We start from the raw sequence: 23,972 nt of genomic DNA, 5'->3' as shown, positions 1-23,972 counted from the left end.
AGTCCCTTGGACTGCAAGGAGATCCAACCAGTCCATCCTAAAGGAGATCAGTCCTGAATATTCATTGGAAGGACAGATGTTGAAGCTGAAATTTCAATACTCTGGCCACCTGATGCAAAGAACTGACTCATTTGAAACGTCCTTGTTGCTGGGAAAGATTGAGGGCAGGAGGAGAAGGGGGTGACAGGATGAGATGGTTGGATGGCATCAACGACTAGACGGATATGAGTCTGAGTAAACTCTGGGCGTTGGTGATGGACAGGGGAAGCCTCACGTGCTGCAGTCCATGGGGTCGCTAAGAGTCGGACACGACTGAGTGACTGAACTGAACTCTCGATAAAAAAGGTTGACTAGAATTAGACTGAGAAAAGAAGAGATTAAAAAGAAAAGCAAGCCAGTTATAATAACCAGTGGTTCTAAACTGGCATATGAAAAAAATGTCCCAGTGGTTCTAAATTTAAGTGTGTATCCTGCAGGTCTAGTGAGAACCAACTGCCGGGCTCCACCCACAGCACTGCGGGGCTCCACCCATACAACACAGACTTTGTGATTCAGAGATCTGGGGTGAACTGCGAGAATGTACATTTCTAATGAGTTCTCATCCACGACTGGAGAAGGCAATGGCAACCCACTCCACCGTTCTTGCCTGGAAAATCTCAGGGACGGGGGAACCTGGTGGGCTGCCATCTATGGGGTCACACAGAGTCGGACACGACTGACGTGACTTAGCATCCAATACTACGGCTCCCTGTTGCTCCAGGGGTCACAGTTTGAGAACCACTGCACTATATACACTGCCTAAATTCACTCTCTTACACAGTTCTAGTAAATAAAACCATACACTTTTCCTAGAAAACTTGAACATAAAGGGTCTCCTTTAGAGGTTAGAATTTTCAAAGAAATGTTTATTTGTTTTCATTATTATATTTTAAAATATAACATTTGGCAGGTTTGATCCCTGAGTTGGGAAGATCCCTGGAGGACAATTCCCTGGCAGTACCCTGTAAAAGTGGCAGTATTTCACTCCAGTATCCTGGAAAATTCCATGGACAGATGAGTCTGTAGGGCTACAGTCCATGGGGTCACAAAGAGTCAGACAGACTGAGCATGCACATACACAGATATACAAAAAACTATCTGTAAGATATGTAAACTGTAAAAACCATATAAATCTTACCCGAGTCACAGTGTCAATTAATCTATTCAAATACAACTGACACTCTTCCTTTAGTATCCAGCTGTACTTGTTATTGAAATTGCCAAATATTCTTAAAATAAGATTTAATTTGTGAAGAATACATATAACTTTCATAATTAACACATATTGCATATATGTTAACACATAACACATATTAACAGGTTAAATTTTCAGTTTTTGTCTTCATTGCTTATTCCACAATTTTCACTAGTGAATAAACAGTTATTGAAGACTAAGAGAACATATGAAGTTTGACAAGAAAAGTAATTCAAGCTTTCCAAGATATATTGTAAAACTACTAAAGACAGAGAATACGTGAAATAGTTTATCCTGAAATTACCAATTTTAGTTATTTTGTTAAATAAAGCAAGAGTAAAATTTAAAAACTCACTGGACCATTGTAAAGTAGGTTTTTAAAAGTAATGACAGTCTTCAGTGCTATTTTAGTCATTGTATACAGTGAATATTGTCAATGAAATAAAATCTTACCCAGATCTAGTCGTTTTGAATTCCACCTTGAGGATAGGTTTGCATGGTTCTGGCTTCTTCCCATCCTTTAACTGTTTTCCTAAAATATAGTTTTCTGCATTAAATTCTAAAATTCTAAGTTACTCTAAATTCTTATACATTGATAGTTTATAAAATGAAATATAATGAAATCCACCATGAAATGTTTTAAAGTAATTTTGAAAGTATTTAATACAAAATAAGATATTTTAAATGATCAATTTAGTGTTTGAAATCCAGTGAAGTGTTTACTTTTTAGTGCTAAAAAGTAAATAAAATGAATAACTTGTCAACAACATTTGTGACAACATTCTAGTATGAGAAATTCATTCTTTGCAGTGTTTTAAAGATACGGAAAATAGGATTTCTATTTGCTAAATGAATTCAAGTTGTAATATAGCTTATTTGAGGAAAATAAGTCTAAATCATATTTTCACCCAAAGAGACAGGCTGCAAAATTAATCCTTCTGCTAATAAAGTCAATTATATTTACTCTGTTAAAGTAAAATCCATCCATTGTAATGTCAAAGAAACTGCTAAAATAAACCAATCTCTGTAAAATGTGTCAAACTCATACTGTTAAAGAATTTTGATTATTTTTAAAAAGGTTGATTTCTATTATCAAGTTTTACACGTTCACTGTATTAATAATTCAGAAAAAGTTAAAAGAAAATAAGATATACTAATTCCTGTTTCTTAGAGATTAATCAGTGTCACCATTATGTTATTAGTGAAGGCCCCAAGCACACACTGCTAACCCAACACTTCTTATCCTCTTTCCCAGCTTTTTCCTCCCAGGAACTAGCTCGTTCTAACGTATTTTTAATGTTCTTTTGTTTGCTGTTTGCCTCACCAACAAGAATGTAAACTCCATGAAAGCAAAGCTTTTTAAGGGTGTATATGTTTTTTGTTTATGTATCCATGGTGACATTGTTTGGCACAGGGTGGACACTCAATAACAATTTAATAAGTGAATAAATTAATGTTTTTCTTTAGGATTAATTCCAAGAAAAGAGATATTTAGGTAGAACTGTATTCCAGAAAGGATGAAGAAAGTATGTGAGTACTTTGTCCCACCTTTCCTGAACAAGGCTATTATTTTTTTCTGATTTGCTAAGTGTATTGTTTAATCTCTGAAAATTCTTTGGCTTTCTAGTCATCTGTATTTCTTCTTTAAAAATAGCTTATATCTTTTACCCATGGTTATACGTTATCTTCTTTATATTTAAAAATAAATTTAACATTCCAAATTCATTAACACTGTGTCCATATGTTGCAACCACTTTTCCTAGTGTCACTTGTGAATTCTAAGACCTTTTAAAAAAATTGCATAGAAGTGTGCATTTAAATAATTGAGTCTATCAGTCCTAATCACGCTTCCATTTAAGAAAACTTAAGATCCTAAAATGGCACTTCTTCCAAAACTACGTTATAAATTTAATGGAATTAGAATTCCAACAGCTTTGTTTATTCCAAACAGTTTATTCAAAAGTTTGAATTTTGACAAAATGGCCTTAAAGTTCAATGCCTATGAACTGCTAAAGAAACTCAAAAGGAGATGATTTCCGGAGTGACTAAGTGAGACCTCTGTGAACTCACTCACTTAGTAAAATTGAAATACTAGCAAGATAACTAAGGGTAATCACTTCAGAACTCTGCCAACTAACTGAAGCCACAAAATGAACACAACACAGTCTACTCAGTGGAAATGACCGAAGCTTGTTAAAACCTGGGTGGGGGCGGGCCTGGATGTTCTGATGAAGGGCTATTTCCATCCCCTACGCGCCTCAGCTCTGTGGCATGGTGCCATTAAAAAGGCAATAGCATCAGCCAAGAGATAGGACTCAAGTTTATTTGCAGTTCCATTAAAACCAGTTTCCCTAGAGCCCAATCAGTATATTATCCCCAACTGCAGCTTCCTGAAAAACTCTAATCCCAAGATGTTGTGGCAATTTCATTTGACACAACAGACATCAGCTCAGGGAGACCAAAAACCCTACCTCCAGACATCACAGAAATAACAGTAATCCGCTGGCAATATGGTGCCTGCCTAAGGCTGTGGTTTTAGTTGAGGCAAATAAGAGGCTGGGCAGGAATTAAAAAAAAGTCCTTAAGAAGTAGACATACTCCAGGCTGTACTTAAGGCAGTGTACATGCCCAGGGAAGACCTGGGAAAGGACAAGGTCCCTGTCATTCACCTCTGGCCAACTCTGAGACCCTGAGCAAACTCAAAATTCTTTAAAAAAAAAATAAGAAAAGTAAAATGAACTGTACTATCAGTGGAGGAAGTAAATGAGTTATAATACCACCGCTGGCAAGAACAATGGAACAGAGAAAATGGCTAGTAAAAATGCGAAGGGTACAGTTTTTTTGAAAAGCAGGCTGAGAGCATTTATGAAAAATAGAAATATATAAAACGAGTCCATTTTGAGGAGCAGCAATTCTGTTAAGCATTTATTCCATAGGAATAAAAGGATCAATTCCTATTGAATATGTACAAGAAAGGTAAAGGCAGCATAATTTGTAGTGATCAGAAACTGAAAATACAGTTTCAAATTTGAAACTTATTTGAAAGTTTCAAATTTATCACTACAGCATAATTTGTAGTGATCCATCAATTAGGCATGGCTGAATAAATTATGAAGAATTGTGAGACAAACAACTGGTTGATACACAAGCATTAAAATAAAGGAATTAAGAGCTATGCCAGATGAAAGGAGGGATTTTCCTCAAGTACAGAGGATTAAGAAAAGATGCAAGAAAGAATAATATAATTCTATTTTTATGTAAAACAACGACCAAAAAATCTCATATGCTCTTATATGTGTCTATAAATATGTATGATTTTAGAAATACATGTATTTTGGAAGAACATCTGCAAGATTTTTGACATAGCTTATCCGGTGAGGCAGGAAAAGGGAAGGGGATGCTAATATAGAGGAAGGTTTATGGAGAAGAGGCTGGTATTATATGATCCTTTTTATCTACAATGACATATGTATGTATGTATATGTGTACAAAAAACTTTTTTTTTTGGTCACTACTTCTGTGGTTTCATGGTTAGGAAGTTCTTCCCACACAAATACCATTACAACTTTGGGAAGCATTTTCTTGCAAATGCTTTATAGTTTCATTTATTACATTAATTTTCTGAGGTATACTTTGGTATAGGTAAGATTTTTTTCTCTAATAGTTTCATCACTATTTGTGTAGTTCTATTGACCTATAATTGCCAGACAATAAAGACCAAGTGTTTAAAGTGTATAATGTGATGAGCTGTGATATAGTTATGTGTCTGCCAGCACTGGTGTCCCAGGTGGCTCAGTGGTAAAGAAACCATCTGCAATGCAGGAGATGTGGGTTCAATCCCTGAGTCGGGAAGATGGACACATCCCAACCCACTCCAGCATTCTTACCTGGGAAATGGCATGGACAGAGAAACCCGGAGGACTACAGTCTATGGGGTTACAGAAGAGTCAGGTACAACTTAGCAACCAAACAACAAAAACAACTGCCAGCATTCTCACTGAACCACCAGAGCTTTCCCCACTAATGTGAAATTCACCTTTATTACATTAAGTTTTCATAAATATACACCGGTCAACTGGTATTAGAGCATATGCTCCTGCCTTAAGATCCTAGGGAAACATCTCTTCCCCTCTTTATGCAGAAAATAATGTTGCAATGGAACCTTGAGCCTCTTGCATCCTAATTTATTAGAACCAGAGAGTGACTACTGAGAGAGTTAAGCAGAGAACATCAGATCAAGAGGCTGGAAAGGACTGCCAGGGAAGAAGACTGGATTTTTGAGGTGGGAGAGAGAATGAGGAAATAAAAAAGGTGTGGGAAAAAGGAGTCTTAAATCTGAAAACTAGTCCCTCATGCTGTACAAGGAACAAACTAAGAATTTCAACCTCGATTTCAATCTGTTCAGATATGACCTTTCAGTGAAGAATTTAAAAGTCTGTTCTGAAGAAGACTACCATCAGAACTTCAGCCTTCCTCTACCACTCAAAGTTCTAATAGGAGTGGCAGATAAATATAATTTGAGATTATAGGTAAAATTTTTACATTAAAAAAATTACTTTGTATGCATTTTATTTTATGAAGCAAAACAATTATTCAGATATCACTCAATTTAATCTATTTCAATATTCACCACCAATCTTTCGGTGGCTGGAACAATCTTGAAAAAGGGCAGGTGTTGGGTGGAATAATTAGTGAGCCTTCTTAATTTTGAGCTTATATATCTTGCATAAAACCTAGCCAGGTACGAAATTCTTGACTTTCGTCTTGCTCAATATAGTCTTTTGTTACTGCTTTATTGTGTCCAATATTTATACTTACAATAAAATGTAAAGCCAGTCTGATTTTTAATTCTTTATATACTTTCTGTCCACCCCCTGCATGGATGTTAAGAGTAGTTTCATTATCTTTGTAAAGTAAAAATGCTGCTGTTTTTATAGTGATCTTTCTTCATTAATCTTGCTTGGAAATTAGTGAGTCCTTTTGATTTGCATACTCTGATCTTTTTTTAACTCAGATTTTTAAAATTATGTCACTGATTGTTGCTCATGTTCTAGATTATTCATCTATAATCCTGATGCTGGGAAAGACTGAAGGCAGGAGGAGAAGGGGACAACAGAGGATGAGATGGTTGGATAGCATCACCCACTTGATGGACATGAGTTTGAGCAAGCTCCAGGAGCTGGTGATGGACAGGGAAGCCTGGTGTGCTGCAGTCCACAGGATCGCAAAGAGTCGGACACGACTGAACGACTGAAATGATAATCCTAGACTAACCATTTTCTAAGTCAAATCAAGTAATAAGGCACTAGCTAAGATTTTACAAAGCTCATATAACTAAAGGATTAGTTTAGTTTAGGATTAAATTAGAGGATCACTGGATTTCACCACTGTCATCTGACTTCTTAACTGCTAAGTCACCTCAGTAGAAAAACTTGTACTTACCCTTTCAACTACCTGTGAACTACTTTGAAAAATCACTGAAAAGATCTGGTTAAATATAAAACTTGACTTAATAAATCATACAAACCTCCATGTAACATGTGATTTCATGTCTCTTATGTCTTCCCTATTTCTCACATCCCTAAAACTACTCAGACACAAAGCCCTGTTGATTCTAACTCCAGAATTTTATTCATGTCCACTTTCTTCCATTTACAATCATATTTGAAGTCCTCCTTATTTATTGTTGACATTAGCATCCTAATTGGCTTCTCTTTTCTACTCCTGGCTCATCTGACGCACTATCATCAAAGGGGTATTTCCAAATATAAATTTTATGTTTCTCACTGTGAAATCATTTCCTAGGTCTCCCTTCATGAAGTCCAAACTCTTTAGCATACTATGATGTATATTTTTGCCTCTGTATGCAGTTATTAGTTTCTGGCTACTCGCTCAAAGGAATTTTAAATACTGTTCATATTAAACTAGCGGTTTTCCAAAAATACCCTGCTTTTGATTATGTCTTTGTACCTTTTGACTAAAATAACCTTGGTCTGTTCTTATAACTCCCCACTGATCCTTTAAGACCAAGTTCATCCAGCCTAAATTTGTGAAATCTTCCTACAGCCTTCACCTAAAACATACTCATTACTTCTGTTTCTACATCATACTATGCAGGCCTTTATCAGCACTCATCGTATGTAGTTTAGTTTATACATCATTTTCACTCACTGGACTATGAGTTCTCCAAGAGCAATATATTTCTAGTATTTAATCTCCGGTACTGAGGAGGTGCTCAATAAATGTCTATTGAAAGAATAAATGAATGAATGAATGAGATGCATTAACAAATAAATGAGGATCACTGTCAGAAAACAAGTGCTTCCCTAGTTTCTAATTGGGGAAGTAGAATGCCACTTAGAATGGAGAACACATTTGTTGCTACACAGCAGCCATGGGCTCACTCAAGAGTGGGCTACGTAGTACGACAGCCACCACTCACACATGGCTATTGAGCCCTTGAAATGTAGCTACTCCACGTTCAGATGTGCTGTAATATACACTAGATTTCAAAGAGTACAGAGAAAGAATGCAAAATACTTCGATTCTATATGCTGATTACATGCTAAAGTAGTAATATTTTGCATATTTGGGGTAAATCATATTTGTTACTAAAATTAATTTTAATTTTTTTTACTGTTATTAATATGGTTACTAGTAAATTTAAGATTACACATGCAGATCTCGTATTTCTATTGAACAATGATGCTCTAGAAAATAAGACAATTAAATTGGAGAATCACATTGTTAATAACATTAGTCTGAAATGGGGAAGGTGTTCTTTCCTTGATGAGTGTGGACAGAGCTGATTTATAGCTGGACTGATGACCAATGGGATATCTGGTTTTTGGATCATGGCCAAGAGTAGTGGGATTTATGATGTGTTTCTTCAAGATCCAAAACTCCCCAAACTCCCCTTGGTGACTCTTGGAGTAGTAGTTTTGGATGGCCGGCAACTGGCCTAACTGGCAATACCGGCTTATTCATTTAAAGGATCACTTTGAGAGTTTCTCAGAAGCCAGAGTTTGGGGGCTGGAGCTGGTGACTCAGTACAGTCCTTGTGAGCAAAAGTACAGAGTGGGAGACTCATATGGGCTATCTCTTAGAATGCTTACACACATTCTTTTTCTCTTGCTGCTTAGTATCCTTTGCCTTTAAACAAAAGCCTTATTTGAGTATATTCTGTGGAGTCTGGTAAGTTCTTCCAAATAGAAGAACTAGGGAAAAAACTTTTGTAATGAACTATTAATACATTAAAGAATTGCAGTATGGATTTATGATTCACTGAGTGTTTTAGGCTTCAGGTAAATCTTAAAAGTAGATTCATATAATTTTAATATGTCACATCCTTAAAATACTATAAATTCACTTTTATTTATGTGAAGTATGAATTTATTTTTCCTTTTAGCAACCCTTAATAAAAGTTCTCTAATCCTGGTTCTTTAATTTCCACATAATCAAAAAACTTATACCTTAAAAATCACCCATTCAATCCTTCCATTTTACATATGATGAAACTAAGTCCAAGAAAATAGTAATTATTTCTACAAAGTACTTACAAACAGCAGTGCTAGAATTACATACCAGATTGTCTGATTACTGGGAAAGTGTTCTTTGATAATCATAAAAACTAGATTAAAGGGAATTATCATTTTTTATTTTAGTCAAAAAATCACCAGTTGATATATTTCAGACACTCAAATAGAAAATTTCTGAAAAAATATGACTGTCAACCCTCTTGATACACATAAAATTATCCAACATTATATCAGGAAATTATCTTAAGTGAATTCAAATTATTTTCCTTTACTGGCCATTTTATCATCATTGTCTAGATAACTGTCACGACCCTCATAAGAATCTACTATCTAACAACTTTGGCAATGAATGATTCCATTTGAGGGCAAACTGAATATTGAAGCTATAATTCAATTATAGTTCAAGCACCAGGCCATCATTTCTCAAAGTGCTATTTTGAGGAACACTAGAGTACTGTAAGATGTTCTGTGAATAAAAGATGCTAAAGTCAAGTAAATTTAGGAAAAGCCACATAAAATATATAAACTGGCACAAATAATTAATATCCTGTTGACCCCTGGACAACAGGAGTTTGAGCTGCATGGGTTCACTTTAAGGGCAAAATTTTTTCAGTAGTAAATACTAGATGACTACACAGTCTGTGGTTGGTTGAATCCACAGATTTGTATCCACAGATACTGGGGGCTGACTTGATGTTATATGCAGATTTTCTAATATGCAGCAATGAGTGCCCCTAACCTTCTGCTCTTTCAAGAGTCAATTGTATATATGTATGTATGTTTATACATATTTTCCCTTTATAAATTCAGTGTACATTGAAAACTAAGACGTCTTTCAGTGAAGAAAATGTTCAACTTTATTTCAGCATTTCTAGAACTTCTTTGATCATAACATGCTTTTTCACCAAATAACTCACTAACATAGGAAACATTAGCATTATAAAATATATTTTGGGGAAAACCTATCTAAGTATATTTTGTGCTATCCTACCAAGTAAATAAGATATCCAAATTTACATTTATTATAATCACATATGTATATAGCATGTCATAATTTTCAAGTACTTTTACTTAAATTTTGCTTACTTGATCCAATGTATAGAATGGTGCTTATCTCATGGTAGAACCAATATTTGTTGAATGAATAAAAGTACAATCAGTTCCAATCAATTACCAAGGTAATGCTTATAAATGTTTTTAAGAATAGGATACTTAACCATTACATTACATGGATTTAGATATGAAAAAAATCCACGATTTACCATAAATCCTTCCTTCCTTCCTGTAGGAAAGGAAGAGCAAGAGCCCACAACACAGATAGTAATGAAAAGAAATCCCTAAATTTTAATCCATCAAAGTAGATATTTAGTATACTAAAAACTACATACCACAAATATGTGTATGGTTGCCTTTTTTACTAAGATACTACAAATTCTGAAGAAATCTAATTTTGCTACTTCTAAAAGCCTGCTCTCAAGAATTTACGTTTTTAGTATTAAAAGAGAATCAAGATTAAAATAGAAAAATCATCATTTGGCAACCATTATGGTAATAAGTAATCCTTCAAAGAAACATCAACAGATGCTACAACCAGGGGGTATAAATTTTGATGAGGAACAGTATGTTTATAAAGTCTCAACTATTTCCTTCAAATCAAAACACTTATTGATTACAATAAAAAATCAAAAAAATTATTAACTTCAAAAGGAAAAAATAACGCTATAATGGAGAGACCTAGTAGACAGAAGCTTAATCAAGGAATCAGGGTATGAGACATCACCATGACAAATCAAACACAAGCTCCACTTGAGGCTGTTAAAAGAAGACAGCAATCCTTTTGGGATGGTCCTGCTGAAGATGTGCAACATGAATCTAATCATGAAAACAACATCAGACAAAACCAAATGGAAGCACATTCTATAAAATAACTGACCTGCAACATTCAAAATTTATCTGTAAGGAAAGTCAAGTAAAGGCTCAAGAAGAGTTCTAGTTTGAAAGAGACTGAGGAAACATGGTAACTAAACCTAATCTGCATATAGACCCTTTCGACAAAAGGCAAAACCTGGTGATATAGGAGAATGTCTCTGTAAGAGACTAATACTGAACTATTTTGGGGTGATTAAGCAATATGCTGACAACTTACTCTCAACTGGTTAAAAAAACCTCTTTGAACTATACTTACAAAAAAAGATGAAAATTTAGATAAACTTAAAACTTTAAAACCAATATACATATTTCTACTAACTTCAATATTATTCATACTTCCTTCTGGGTTTGAAATTAAAGGTTTCTAAACTAATCTTCAACTTTTTTGATTTTCTGAATTCCTAGATTCCAGTGGGGATAGGAGATTCTAAAATGTATGAAATACTCAGGAATACCAAAAAGATTAGGGACGTAGGCACTAAGAGAAGGAAGAACAAAAATATATTAGGGAAAACTGGAACCTATTATGAAAAGGGTTATCTTCTGGAGGCACACATAAACAGAACTGTAGCAAATTTAAAATAAGTGCTTTTCCAGAAGAGTCTCTGACTGCAACCAAAAAACAGTGGTAAAATATATTACAATATGTGGCTAAAAGAACTGTTATTTTTACCAGGAAACAAGCAAGTCTAAAAACTCATACTATGACAGACAAAGTAAATTTTTAATTTGACTTTATTTTTTACATTGCAATAATTCAGAATGTACCAATTTTTAAAGAAAATGGGCAGTCATATTTTAAAGTGAACAATGAAATACAATTATAAAAATACTCTTTTCGTATGCTACTAATGCAAACAACAGTTCCTTTCATTTCCCTAAATTTGCTGGTTAAGAATTACTTAGCGTAGAATCATGAGAACGCAGATTAATAAAGGAATGCAAATTTCCAGGGCTAATCCAGAATTCAAAGTCCTTCATAATCTATTCATAAAAAGTGAAACTGTTAGTTACTCAGTTGTACCCCACTCTTTGCAAACCCATGAACTGTATCCCGCCAGGCTCCTCAGTCCATGGGATTCTCCAGGCAAGAATACTGGAATATCCATTCCCTTCTCCAGGGGATCTTCCAGACGCAGGGATCAATCAAACATGGGTCTCCCACATTGCAGGGCAGATTCTTTATCATCTGATCCACCAAGTAAGCCACTCTAATAAAACTTTCATGGAGGTTTTATATACATTACTTGTAGACTAAGCGTTAACACACCAGCTTGAGATCACCATCCCTAGAAAAATGGCAGCTTTCAGGATTAGCTCTCTTGCTTAACAACTGGTAACCTGACTTTCAAGACAGCTTCCACCACTCCTAGACTGAAAAGGGTGGCACACGATGTCTGTACTACTTGTACAAAAAATACGGTTTACAACCAATCTCTGTTTTCCTTCTAAGCAGCTGAAATTTTGGTACATGCTAACTAAAGCTGCTGCTGCTGCTGCTGCTAAGTCGCTTCAGTTGTGTCCGACTCTGTGCGACCCCATAGACAGCAGCCCACCAGGCTCCGCCGTCCCTGGGATTCTCCAGGCAAGAACACTGGAGTGGGTTGCCATTTCCTTCTCCAATGCATGAAAGTGAAAAGTGAAAGTGAAGTCGCTCAGTCGTGTCTGACTCTTTGTGACCCCATGGACTGCAGCCTACCAGGCTCCTCTGTCCATGGGGTTTTCCAGGCAAGAGTACTGGAGTGGGGTGCCATCGCCTTCTCCAGCTAACTAAAGCAGAGGGTGCATACAGACTGACATCAATACAAACCCTGGACATCAGGTTCAGGTGAGCTGTCCTAGTACAGGACATTTCATACATGTGGTAATAACTCATTGCAAGAGGAAACAAGCATATCCTGTGTGGCTCCACTGGAAGAAGGCTGCTGGAAGCTTGAGCCTGGATTCCTCTAGACTCCATCCCTTGTGCCTTTTCCCTTTGCTGATTTCACTTTGCATCCTTTTGCTGAGTCCTATGAGTGTTCCTCGGAGAAGGCAATGGCACCCCACTCCAGTACTCTTGCCTGGAAAATCCCATGGACGGAGGAGACTGGTAGGCTGCAGTCCATGGGTCGCTAGGAGTCGGACATGACTGAGCGACTTCCCTTTCACTTTTCACTTTCATGCATTGGAGAAGGAAATGGCAACCCACGCCAGTGTTCTTGCCTGGAGAATCCCAGGGATGGGGGAGCCTGGTGGTCTGCCGTCTCTGGGGTCGCACAGAGTCACACACGACTGAAGCGACTTAGCAGCAGCAGCAACATGAGTGTTCCTAGTGAGTCAAACTTGGGGTCATTTGGGGGTTTCTGAAGACAATATTTTAAGGTATACAATTACCTTCTATAGGGTGCCAAGTGTTTCAATACATATTATATGTAGACTAGCAACCTGCAGTTGATAATATTAAGATGACAAAAATTCAAAATAAGTCCTACATCACTCACAAAATTATCAACTTTCTGGACTATTGGAGAAAAATTACTCAGAATATTTTGTAACTTTAATTTTCTGAAAGCTCAAATTTGCAATCTCAACTGCAAATATAGTTATTCGAGATTTCATTTACTCAGTTGCTACAAATTATTTCTATATGTGTAAATACAGAAATTTTAAATTAAATTAAAATTTAAAATTCAAAATAGAACCCATCCTTGTCATCAAAAACAAACCCAAATGCAAACTCAAAACAGTTTTCTGTCCGTCACAATTTAGGTAGTGTTTAAAAGGGATCCATTCTTACCATGTGGAGTTATGGTCTGCACAGGCTTCGCAGGGGATCTCACATTCCATATAGTCAAGGTGCCATCCGAATGACTGCAAATAAATTGTTTTCCTTCATGATGCCAAGCAACAGAGTGGATAGCCTATAAAAGAGGGGTAAAGAATTCCACCTTTAAAAACAAAAACTTATTTAAACACCAAGTTATTCATAATTGAAACTGGAAGTAATTTTTCATATTAACCTTTTTCTTATTTCCCAAGCTGAAGTCCATATGTTAATATTAAATTCCCATAACTTAATTGTCCTGCCAAAAAAATGAGATTTAATTTGGTTCTAACACTCTTTTAACTTTCAAAATTTTATTTACTCCTTAAGGGAGGATGATAATAATATAATAGTGATTATGTATTATTGACAAGTTCAAGAAAACAAAATGCATTCTTGTAGTTTCTTAGAATAAACAATAACTAAACATAAATTACCAAGTAATTATAATCAATATCCCACTGGAAAAACTAGTTGCATTGACTGTTCAGAAAAATTTTTATAAATTAACTAAAGTTCTAGGAGACAAGAATGCAGATTTAGAATTAAGATTGATTGAAAATACCTCATATTGAACTTCAAGACAGGTGACAAAAATCTATAAGGCATGCAAATAAACCAGGAAATACGATGCAAAATGAGAAGAAAATGTAGTCAATAGAAACAGACTCAGAAATGATACTGATGGGAGAATTAGCAGACAAGGATATTAAAACAAATATTTTGAACAGACTCCACATGCTCTAAAAGGTAAGTGAAAACATAAAAATGTTGAGGGAAGACATGCAGGCCTTCAAAAACACAAGTGGATTTCTAGAGATGAAAATGTCTAAGATGAAAAATTGTTTCCAAATGGGTTTGCCAACAGATTTGATACAGGAGAAAGAAAGCCTGATTAACTTGAAGACACACAGCAGCAGAAACTGCTCAATGTGGAAGATGGGCAAAGAATAAGCAGAACATCAGTAAACTGTGGTACAACTTCAAGAAGACTAATATGTGTGTCATAGGAGTCTCAGAAGGGAGCCTATGGACAGAAAATATATTGGAAGAAATAATGACCCAAAATTTCCTAAATCTGATGAAAACTTTAAACTCTATAAACTTCTAGAATACATACATATCTTAGAAATGCAGTGAACTCAAAGCAAAAGAAACTTGGAAAAAACTACATAAAAGTACATATTTCAATTGCTTAAAACTGGAACTTTAGTGATAAGAAATCCTTAAAAGCAACCAGAGGGTGGAAACGAGGGGAACACATTAAATATAGAAAAGCAGAGATAAAGATGACAGCAGATATTTCCTTAGAAACAACGCAAGAACACAGTTGAGTAATACCTTAACAGTTCTGAAAGAAAAAACTGTCAACCTAGGATTATATCCATCACAAATATCTTCTCAAAAACAAAGGTAAAATAAACACATTTACACACATAAAGAACTCAAAGAATAGATAATTTGCAGATTTTCACTATAAAACATGTTACAAGCAGTCCTTCATGCAGAAGGTAAATGATATGAGATGGAAATCTGGATCTACTCAAAAGAATGAAAAATACCAGAATGGCAGATATGTAGGTATATATAAATTATACTCTTAATTTTTAGCAAATGTTTCATTATAGGAGAACAGTCTCATAAATCATGACATTAGCTTAAAAAAATTATTTATTTTTGGTTGTGCTGGGTCTTTGTTGCTGTGCAGGCTTTTCTCTAGTTGCAGTGCGCAGCCTTCTCATTGCAGTGGCTTCTCTTATGGCAGAGCATGAGCTCCTAGGGTGTGCAGCTTTCAGTGGTTGCAGCTCCCAGGATCTAGAGCACAAGCTCAGAAGTTGTGGGGCAAGGGCTTAATTGCTTCACTCATGTGTGAATCTTCCCAGATCAGGGACCAAACCCGTGTCTCCTGTATTGGCAGGCAGATTCTTTACCACTGAGCCACAAGGGAAGCCCAATTATACTCTTTTAAATACTTTTCACCTTTTCTTCTGGTATGTAGTTGAAAATACTACTTGGAAACAGCCTGGAAACAGGCTTGCTTAAGCTCTGTTAGGCTAGCTAAGCCAGTTTTTAATGCAGGGCTAGTCTATCCCAATGACAAGGCAATACCTTTGTGAGTATTCTTCTGATGCCCTGACCACTACAAGCATTCTCTGTTCTGTTGGGAATGTGACCTATTCTTAGCCCTGTGTGTGCTATGAGAATTGCTGTACCTACTCCTTTCCAATGAATCTATTCTAAACCTCACACTAATCATTATTCAGTTCAACTTAAGACCAAGGTAAAGGGCTCCTTGTGGATTTTTAAAACTCTCTCACAAGGCAGGTCCCTACATTCTGTTACCTTGTTTTATAAATTATGGATAACTTTCCCCATTTCCCAACTCTGTTTCCTCAATTTAGGGAGACTGCTGGGTTTAATGCAGGTTCCCCCTTGCCCACCTTCCTTCATGGATTGAGACCTGGAAGTCGCTCAGTCGTGTCCAACTCTTTGTGATTCCATGGACTGTAGCCTACTAAGCTCCTCTGTCCATGGGATTTTCCAGGCAATAGTATTGGAGTGGATTGCCATTTCCTTCTCCAGAGGATCTTCCCAACCCAGGGATCGAACCTGGGTCTCCCGCATTGCAGGCAGACACTTTACTGTCTGAGCCAGCAGGGAAGCACCTCCAGACCATAAGCTAATGCAACTGAAAAGCTCACCTTTATCCCCTAAGGAATCCCTGTTCTATACTATCTGTTAATTTCTATAAACTGTTCTTACATGTATTTTCCCAGTGTGTTTGTTTAAACTGAGAGGGTAAATTCCCTGTGATTCAATAGTGGCTAAAGCCAAGATAACTATTTAAATTACAAAAGCAAACAGAAAAAAGTCAAATATGCTTACAATATGCTTTCATTTTGACACAACAAACAGCTCTACAGGCCAAAGCTTCCAGAGAAATGACAAGAACTCTTTATTAAAAATACTCTTTTAAAATAAACTCAAGATCTTGACTGGTAAACAACAGAATATTTATTAACTAAAAGGCTTTAAAATACAAAAAAAAAGTATACAGTTATGAAAACAAAATTCTCTTTCGGTCAGGCTTATAAAGATAATATGCAGACATTTACAAAGTATTCCTAGTTTTGCTATAGTTACTCAATGTAATCTGTTTGACTAACTGAGAGCATCAATATGAACACATGACATTTCTTAAAAATAAACAAAAAAACCCCACACATTTCCTAGATCTATTCTCTGAATTAGAAATTATGAACACTCCTGGTAACCAAATTATGGTCACCAAACACCATTTCTCACCGAAAGAACCCAGTTTCATGGAAAAAGATACTCTAAATTTGGGACAGAAATATTCAAGTTTAATAGGTATGCTTTGTTCTAACAGATGGCAAGGAAGCTATCCAAGACTATTATCAAAGGACTCAGGAAACAAATGGAAGAGATTCACTGATGAAAGACGGGACAATTTGAAAATCGGTAAGGCTAATAACGGTAGTGTACTGAGGCATATGAAATAATGTTTAAATCTTTTAGTACATAGTGAAATGGGAAACAAAATCAAATTGCTTATCATTAATGTTGTTAGAGAACAGCCCCTTTTACTGAAATAAAAGAAACAAGCATTTATCCTGCCTTTCCTATCCAAATTGTACAACTATATAATCAAAAGAGCAGGTGAGAAGCTTCTCTTTACAGAAGTATCCCAGATAATCGATAGAGAAGGAATCATAAAATTAGAACCTCTCTACTTTGCAACAACTGCATGGTAATGGATTTAGGCCTTGAACATAACTGACAGCTATTATCACAGACACTACTGTTCAATCTGGGTGAAGAGCATCAGCATCATCTAAGAAATAGTCCTGCTAAAAACAAAACAAAAAAATGAACCTAAATTTGGTCGTCTCAATAAACCATCCAATTTATAGGAAATCTGAAGGCAATAAAAGTCTTTTTTTTATTAATCACAATCTTTATTTGGATTCTAAAGCAAGCAAGCTATAAATATTTCCAGTACACTATCATTTGTATAAAATAAAAAGCTAGCACACATTTATTAATTTGCTTGTAAATGCAGAAAATACCTCTGGAAGAATACATGAGAAAGTAACATTGGGATGAGGTAAGGGAATTGGATAGTCAAATGCCAGGAGCCGGAGAGATCATTTTTGTGTCTTTTGAGCTATGTAAATATATTATATGATACATATGCAAAAATTTGTGTGTTACAGTAACCACAAAGATTGCCTAAAGTCATTAATTAAAGAAGTTCTGAGAGAAGCCATTGTGAAGTGGAGAAATGACAAAAGCAATGTTATTACCTCATCGTAGGTGTATCTATAGTCTGCTTTCTTTGACTTGAGGTCCCATAACACTACTGTTCCAGATTCAAAGCCAATCAAAAGCTGTAATAAAAGAAAATGCCACATTACCTAGGATTGACATTAGTCATGTGAAACATTTACTTGCTGACAATACAGATAACTATTATCATTCATATGCTTTGGCTACAAAATTATAGCATCATTAAACATCTGCATTGCTAATCGCTAATCACATGGATGACATATGGGAATACTGCATTGCATATTCATACACCTTTGATCATTAGGATTTCAACATACATCATACAACTGATCATTGAAAATGAAAACAGTACCATTTTGAAGTCCAGAATGTACATTTCCATTCATTAACTTACTAATAAAAATTTACATGTGCTTTAAAGTTTACAAACTTCTCTAATTTAACACACTATCAGGCAATATCATTTATTCATCTACTGATTAGTTCCAAATTATATCTAGCCTAGACCTCTCTTGTGAGATTCAGACTTATAATTCTAATGGTCACATGTTCACATATTATTCCACAAGAACCTCAAAGCAAATGTATCCACAACTGAATTCATTATTTTTTTCCCTACTGTCTTTTCCTGGTATTTCCTGTTACAGAGGCTTTCTCACTATTTTTAAAAATATTCTTTAAGAAGCTCAAGTAAAAACTTTGGCGTCATCCTTAGTCCTAATGTCTCTCCCACTAGGTAAAATCCTCAAGTAATTTAAAAATTACACTCATATATAATTTATTATTTTTCCACTTTCAATACATCTCTCCTGGTTCAATACACAAAGATCTCTTTTCTAGTTTCTGGTCTCTCTGACTCGCTAGTCTTGTTCCTTATTTACTTCACTCCATATCGTAGCTAGTCTGATCATGTAATGTATTCTTTTATTTAAAAATTTTAATGCTTTATGCTTATTTTTAGGATCAAGTCCAAACTGAATAATCTGACCTACAAGATATATCATGGTCTGACCTCTGCTTAACCCCTCAGCTTCATGCTGTTCCACATTCCTATTACCCAATACATTTCAGTATATCTTTCAGGTCATGTTCTCTCTTACCTTTACGCCTCTGCACATGCTGTCATCCTAACTGGACCACTTCGTCTAAGTCATCCTTTTTGCCTGACTAATCCTACTAATCCTTCAGGTCATTTTAGCTATCACTTCCTCCTGGAAGCCTTCCTTGACCTACCAAATTAAGTCAGTGCCTTCTTATATGCTCCAACAGCAACTTGTACATTTTTTAGCCTGAAAGGTCACTATACAATTTAATAATGTCCTTTTCCTTATCTGAATTCTCTTGCAGACTATAACATTGGTTTATTTAAGCAAGATTTGGTTTTATCTTGTTTACTACTATACTTTTAACATAAGACATACAGTCTAATATAGGTCCTTAATCCATTTTTTGTGAATAAATAAGTTCTAGAATGAAATCCATGTTCTTGCCTCAGAAACTGCCTACTGTTTACACTGGCATTTTATAAATAATTGTGTTTTGTCTGCTTGTAAGCTCCTCCCTTTTTCTTCACTTTTCGTGTTGCTTCCTTGGTAAGTCTAACCAGTTCCTCTGGACAAAGATGCTCCTTCTCCATATTAATACATGCATTTTCACCTCTAGTCTCCATAGATGTCTCTAGAATCTAATATACTAACACATAGTAGATATTCGATAAATATGTGTTTAATAAGTACATGAATAACCAGCAACTAGTCAATAATCATTCACGTAATCTGGAGATATGAACAAATTTGGAGGCAGGCCCAGTAATTTTCACTAAATAGTAACTTAGTGTATTTTCAGTGTATAGGGGCACTCAGAAGACCCAGTCACTGAAACTAATAAAACAAATTTACATCTTGGTACGAAGTAGAGCTAATTTTCCTAACATAAACTCTTCTTTCCTTGACCATCTGTAATACATACTCCTTCTGGGAAAAAAACTGGTATTTGTTTCCTTTACCCTTTTTAGTCCTTCTAAGCATCCTGGACATGTATATGGCATTTTCTGATGGGGGAAGTAAGAGAGAAACTTCAGGAGTAAGAAAAGAGATGGAAAAAGATAACATTTAAGAATCAATGTATAGTGTATATTTTATGTATAGTGTAAAACAATACTGGATTGTTCAGGACACAGGTAACTTACAGTCTAGGCCCAGATCTACCAATAGTAACTATTCAACTTAAATATTTTACCCATCCAGACATTAACAACATAAGAGGATTATAGTAAACTTTAACCCCTCCAGCCAGCTTTACCTTCCTACAAATATCAGAAATCTGTGCCAACAAGTTAGACTTTAACCCCTATAATCTCCTAAACAGTAAAAAATAGAAGAACTGAAGGATGTGGTACTTATAAACAGAAAATTCAAAGCTTATTCCCACTAGAATCTTCTATAACTCATAGAAATGTTAATTTTTTAACAGTACTATTGATGAATTTTCTTTGAATTTTTCTCTCATAAAAAGCATTCATCAGGTATACTGATACAGCTCTTCACATTAATACGTGATCTACATCTTACAGAAGACATGTAGCATAATGGAGAGTACTCTGAGGTTGAAATCAGAGAAATCACTATTCAAAATCCCAGCTCCATCAATATCTAGCTTTGTACCTCTGGAATACATAACTGGATCAAGTCTCTGCCTGATTATTTATAAAACAGGGAAAACAGCTCACTTAAGATTTGTTGGCAGGATCAAATAAAATTAGTGCACATAAAGTGGAAAGCAGTGCCCGACAAAGTAGGGGTTAATAAATGGTAGTTATTACTGTTAAGTAAGGGGTTTGACACGAACACTTAACTTTCTTTGGCCAGGACCTGTGCTTAATGTGGCAGCGTCATCCACCATAAGGTTAGCTTTGAAAGGACATATCCTATCACCTTACCTCTTTTTTCAGTGACACAATGTCAAAGAGATCTTTAGAAATAGAAGTCAGTAGCATGAAGTAAAATTTTCTATTAGAAACCAAAAGTTAGATAATATCATCTGTTCTAGTACCCTAATACGTAAACGTGTTTGAAAGAGATTAAATCTGGGAATTAAGGAGGATAATACAATGCCACGTTTCAAAAAATGAGGATGATACAAATTTTTTCAATTAAGTACATATTGAACCAGGATTCCCAGGTCATGCTAGTGGTAAAGAACTGCCTGTGAACGCAAGAGACATAAGAGACATGGGTCTGATCCCTGGGTTGAGAAGATGCCCCAAAGAAGGAAATGGCAACCCATTCCAGATTTCCTGCCTGGAGAATCCCATGGACAGAGGAGCCGGCAGGTTACAGTTCAGAGAGTTGTAAAGAATCATATATGACTGAAGTGACTTAGCACAAACATATTGAACAGTTATTATTTTACTGCATGTTGAGTGCTATAGAAAATATAAACTTGCATAAATACTATCTTTGTGCTCAAGGAGTCCTTCAAGTTCAGGGGAGTTGAGATAACACATTTCTAATTCAAGGCAATATGTGGTAAATACTGTAAAACTTGCACAACTAAGGTGCTAATAAATTTGGAAGTGATAAAGCATTTTATGTCAGGATTATCAAGAAAGGTATCATGAAAGATACGATATTTTAATCTGAGCCTTAAGATGTGAGTAGGAATTCAGTAGAGAAAGAACGGTGAGAAGGAATTCTGAACAAAAGGTCTTACATAAATAAGTCACGGAGATAGTAAAGAGCAGCTCACATTTGGGCAACAGTAACTATTTGCTTCAGCACAGTGTTCAGGTAAGGATGTTCTCAAAGATAATGAAACCTAGGGTTATGTTGTACAGAAACACTGCTTTGTTTGTTTGATAATACAGAACCACTGAAAGCTTTGGAATAGGAGAACAAGAAGATTAAAATGGCACTTGAGGAAGACTGATCTGGAGACGACTCAAGAATGGGTTGGAATGCCTTGAACTGCAGTAGGGGAAGGAGACTGAATAGCAAAGTGACACTGCAGTGGAAGGACTGAAATGATTCAGTGACGGATTCAGCGTAAAAGAAAGGGAAGTTTTCAGCTCTTCTACCAGGTCCCCTACCTAAAGGCTGGCTTTTAGACAATTATCTTATACCAAAAATAAATAAGTGAAGATACAGGTTACTATAACTTGCTTCATGGAAAGTTTCTCTCAAAACATACAATGGCATGATAAAGTCAGCTCCCAACAGTACAGTACAGCCATCCTTTTGTTTTCTGTGTCAAATAAGAGAACGGTGTTAACACAACATAGAGGCATCACTACTCCCAGTAATTAAAGAAAGGAAAAACCTGAGTAAACTGCATCACAAAATCCAGAAGGTTCATTTCACTGATTTCTGATAGTGATTAACTTCCTGGTATTTATGCAGACTAATTATCATGAAACTTTGTAAGTAGAAAAAACGTAATTAAAAAGAACTGAGACTGGTTTAAATTATGAAACAGATTCACGAAAAGAAAATTTTACTTTTTTTTAGTGTACTAAAGAAACTAAACTAAATTTTATTGCTTTTCAGGGTATTAAGGAACCTAAATTAACAACAGCTAGGTAATGACTGCATGGAACTGGTTTTGAGTATAAAAAAAGTATTATTTTCAAAAATACCTATTAACATGAGCCTTTGATTAATATTAACTTTGGCTAATAAAATAAAAATGCCAAAGCCTTTGACTGTGTGGACCACAACAAACTGTGGAAAATTCTTAAAGAGAATAGCAGACCTTACCTGCCTCCTGAGAAATCTGTATGCAGGTCAAGAAGCAACAATTAGAACTGGACACGGAACAACAGACTGGTTTCAAATCAGGAAAGGAGTACATCAAGGTTGTATATTGTCACCCTGCTTATTTAACTTATATGCAGAATATATCATGCAAAATGCCTGGCTGGATAAAGCACAAGCTGGAATCAAGATTACTGGGAGAAATAGCAATAACCTCAGATACACAGATGACACCACCCTTATAGCAGAAAGCAAAGAGGAACTGAAGAGCCTCTTGATGAAAGTGAAAGAGGAGAGTGAAAAAGCTGGCTTAAAACTCAACATTCAAAAAAAAAAAAAACTCAACATTCAAAAGACTAAGATCATGGCATCTGGTCCCATCACTTCACGGCAAACAGATGGGGAAACAGTGAGAGACTATTTTGGGGGGCTCCAAAATCACTACAGATGGTGACTACAACCATGAAATTAAATGATGCTTGCTCCTTGGAAGAAAAGCTATGACAAACCTAGACAGCATATTAAAAAGCAGAGACATTACTTTGTCAACAAAGGTCCGTCTAGTCAAAGCTATGGTTTTTCAGTAGTAATGTATGGATATGACAGTTGGACCATAGAGAAAGTTGAGTGCTGAAGAATTGATGCTTTTGAACTGTGGTATTGGAGAAGACTCTTGAGAGTCCCTGGACTGCAAGGAGATCCAACCAGTCTATCCTAAAGGAGATCAGTCCTGAGTATTCATTGGAAGGATTGATGCTGAAGCTGAAGCTCCAATGCTTTTGGCCATCTGATGCAAAGAACTGACTTATTGGAAAAGACCCTGATGCTGGGAAAGATTGAAGGCAGGAGGAGAAGGGGAGGACAGAAGATGAGATGGTTGGATGTTATCACTGACTCGATGGACATGAGTTTGAGCAAGCGCCAAGAGTTGGTGATGGACAGGGAAGTCTGGCGTGCTACAGTCCATGGGGTTGCAAAGAGTCGGACACGACTAAGTGACTGAACTGAACTGATTAACCTGAGATTTTTATGAAGAAAAATTTAGGCGAGAGAGGTGTTATGTGGTAAGTATAATAAAAATTGAATAACTACAAAAAGTATAAAAAAGAATTCAAAACTAGAAGAAAATGGGTTTTGTCAGGATTATCAGAGAATTGGGGGAATTACTACAAATAAGCAAAAAACAAGTTAATAAGCTTTAATTGTATTTATTAAATTTTATTTGTTTTAGAGTTTTCTTCTTTAAAATGTAAGTGATTTTAATTCTTTCACTTGTTCCTTATAATCTATAAATAAGCAATTGTTTATATGATATACAACCTTTGTTAGCAATCTCAAATTTGCAGAGTAAGCATGATTCCAGAAGAGTTTGCATATGTAAAAAATACTGGAATTCATGC

The 23,972-nt window shown here is 35.7% G+C and overlaps 1 protein-coding gene across 5 annotated transcripts in view; it reads right to left on the bottom strand.

Moving 5' to 3' along the window:
• STXBP5 (syntaxin binding protein 5) overlaps window positions 1-23,972 on the bottom strand; it is a 158,121-nt gene that overhangs the window by 85,511 nt on the left and 48,638 nt on the right. For all 5 annotated transcript variants that reach the window (XM_027551781.1, XM_027551780.1, XM_027551782.1 and 2 more), the window contains exons 7-9: window positions 17,836-17,919; window positions 13,481-13,604; window positions 1,688-1,766 (exon numbers count right to left, since the gene is read on the bottom strand). In XM_027551781.1, coding sequence (XP_027407582.1) covers window positions 1,688-1,766; window positions 13,481-13,604; window positions 17,836-17,919 — 287 coding nt within the window. The remainder of the gene's footprint in view (window positions 1-1,687; window positions 1,767-13,480; window positions 13,605-17,835; window positions 17,920-23,972) is intronic.

Source organism: Bos indicus x Bos taurus, chromosome 9, assembly GCF_003369695.1.
Source record: "Bos indicus x Bos taurus breed Angus x Brahman F1 hybrid chromosome 9, Bos_hybrid_MaternalHap_v2.0, whole genome shotgun sequence".
Classification (NCBI taxonomy): domain Eukaryota; kingdom Metazoa; phylum Chordata; class Mammalia; order Artiodactyla; family Bovidae; genus Bos; species Bos indicus x Bos taurus.
This window is presented reverse-complemented; position numbering and strand designations above follow the sequence as displayed.